General features: G+C 43.8%; 1 protein-coding gene across 1 annotated transcript in view; it reads right to left on the bottom strand.

Annotated features, from left to right (window-relative positions):
* The window catches only part of LOC112079612 (histone-lysine N-methyltransferase 2B-like), a gene marked incomplete at both ends in the record, with an annotated part of 7,977 nt that extends 7,078 nt beyond the window's left edge, over positions 1–899 (bottom strand). The window contains one exon of the mRNA XM_024145508.1: positions 825–899. Within this exon, the coding sequence (XP_024001276.1) occupies positions 825–899 (75 nt within the window). The remainder of the gene's footprint in view (positions 1–824) is intronic.
* Positions 900–1,118: the final 219 nt, after the last annotated feature.

Here is a 1,118-nt window from a genome sequence, read left to right as displayed (position 1 = left end):
CTTAGATATCGTGCAACAGCTGCTGTTTACAAATATGCACAGGCCCCCGCCCCGTGTCTTACCAGAGGCTGCTGTTCTATCCTGCCGATAGAACAGCAGAGTGTATAACTCRCCAGCTGTAAGTTATTCATGTCATCGTTCAGCACAAGACTGTGAAACATAAGATATTACAGTTTTTAATGTGCCGTTGGTAGGATACACGTGCTTTCAGTTCGTCCCATTTATTTTCCAGCGATTGAACGAAAGCTAACAGTACGGATGGCAAAGGCAGATAAGCCACTCGTCGCCTGATCCTCACAAGGCACCCAGATCTCTTTCCGCGAGATCTCTGTTTCTTTCTCCAGCGAATGACAGGGATGAGGGGCTGCATGGGTGTTTGGAATATATCCTTCCCAACAGACTCATTAAAGAAAAATTATTTGTTCAATTCGAGGTGAGCAATCGCTGTTCTGATGTCCAGAAGCTCATTTCGGTCATAAGAGACGGTAGCAGCAACAATACGTACTAAATAAGTTAAACAAAGCGAAAAAACTAACAAAATAGCACGGTTGGTTAAGAGCCAATAAAACTGCAACCATCCACACCGGTGCCATTATACTTAAGTCGTGTGGGTCCAATTGGCTCATTCATCTCCCCTGTAACTATTACCCAGGTCGTTGCTGTAAATGAGAATGTGTTCAGTCAACTTACCTGGTAAAATGTGGATTCAATTAAAAATAAAACACTGTACTATAAACATCAACAATACATAAGCATCAAACAGAGACAAAGAATGAGACCGACACAGGCGGCTAGACAGCGAAGGTCAGGAAACACAGGCTCACCTGAGCAGAGCCTCTCCTCCTCCTCCTTCCCACTCCTAAATGTCTGGGACCAAGCTTTACCGATCCAGACAGGAGCTGAAAGAGACAAGGGTGTAACAATTAAACTATGACCTTTCAGTGCCATAGTAATGAAACAGACTAATAACTTAGGCTGGGAATTCCCAGGAAGCTCACGATACTTAGGTGCTGATACGATATGGCAAATCAAAGTTTCTTTGTCACGTGCGCCGAACACAACAGGTGTAGACCTTACAGTGAAATGCTTACTTACAGGCTCTAACCAATAGTGCAAAA

This window comes from Salvelinus sp. IW2-2015, unplaced genomic scaffold (genome assembly GCF_002910315.2).
Source record: "Salvelinus sp. IW2-2015 unplaced genomic scaffold, ASM291031v2 Un_scaffold8669, whole genome shotgun sequence".
In the NCBI taxonomy this organism is placed as follows: Eukaryota; Metazoa; Chordata; class Actinopteri; order Salmoniformes; family Salmonidae; genus Salvelinus; species Salvelinus sp. IW2-2015.
This window is presented reverse-complemented; position numbering and strand designations above follow the sequence as displayed.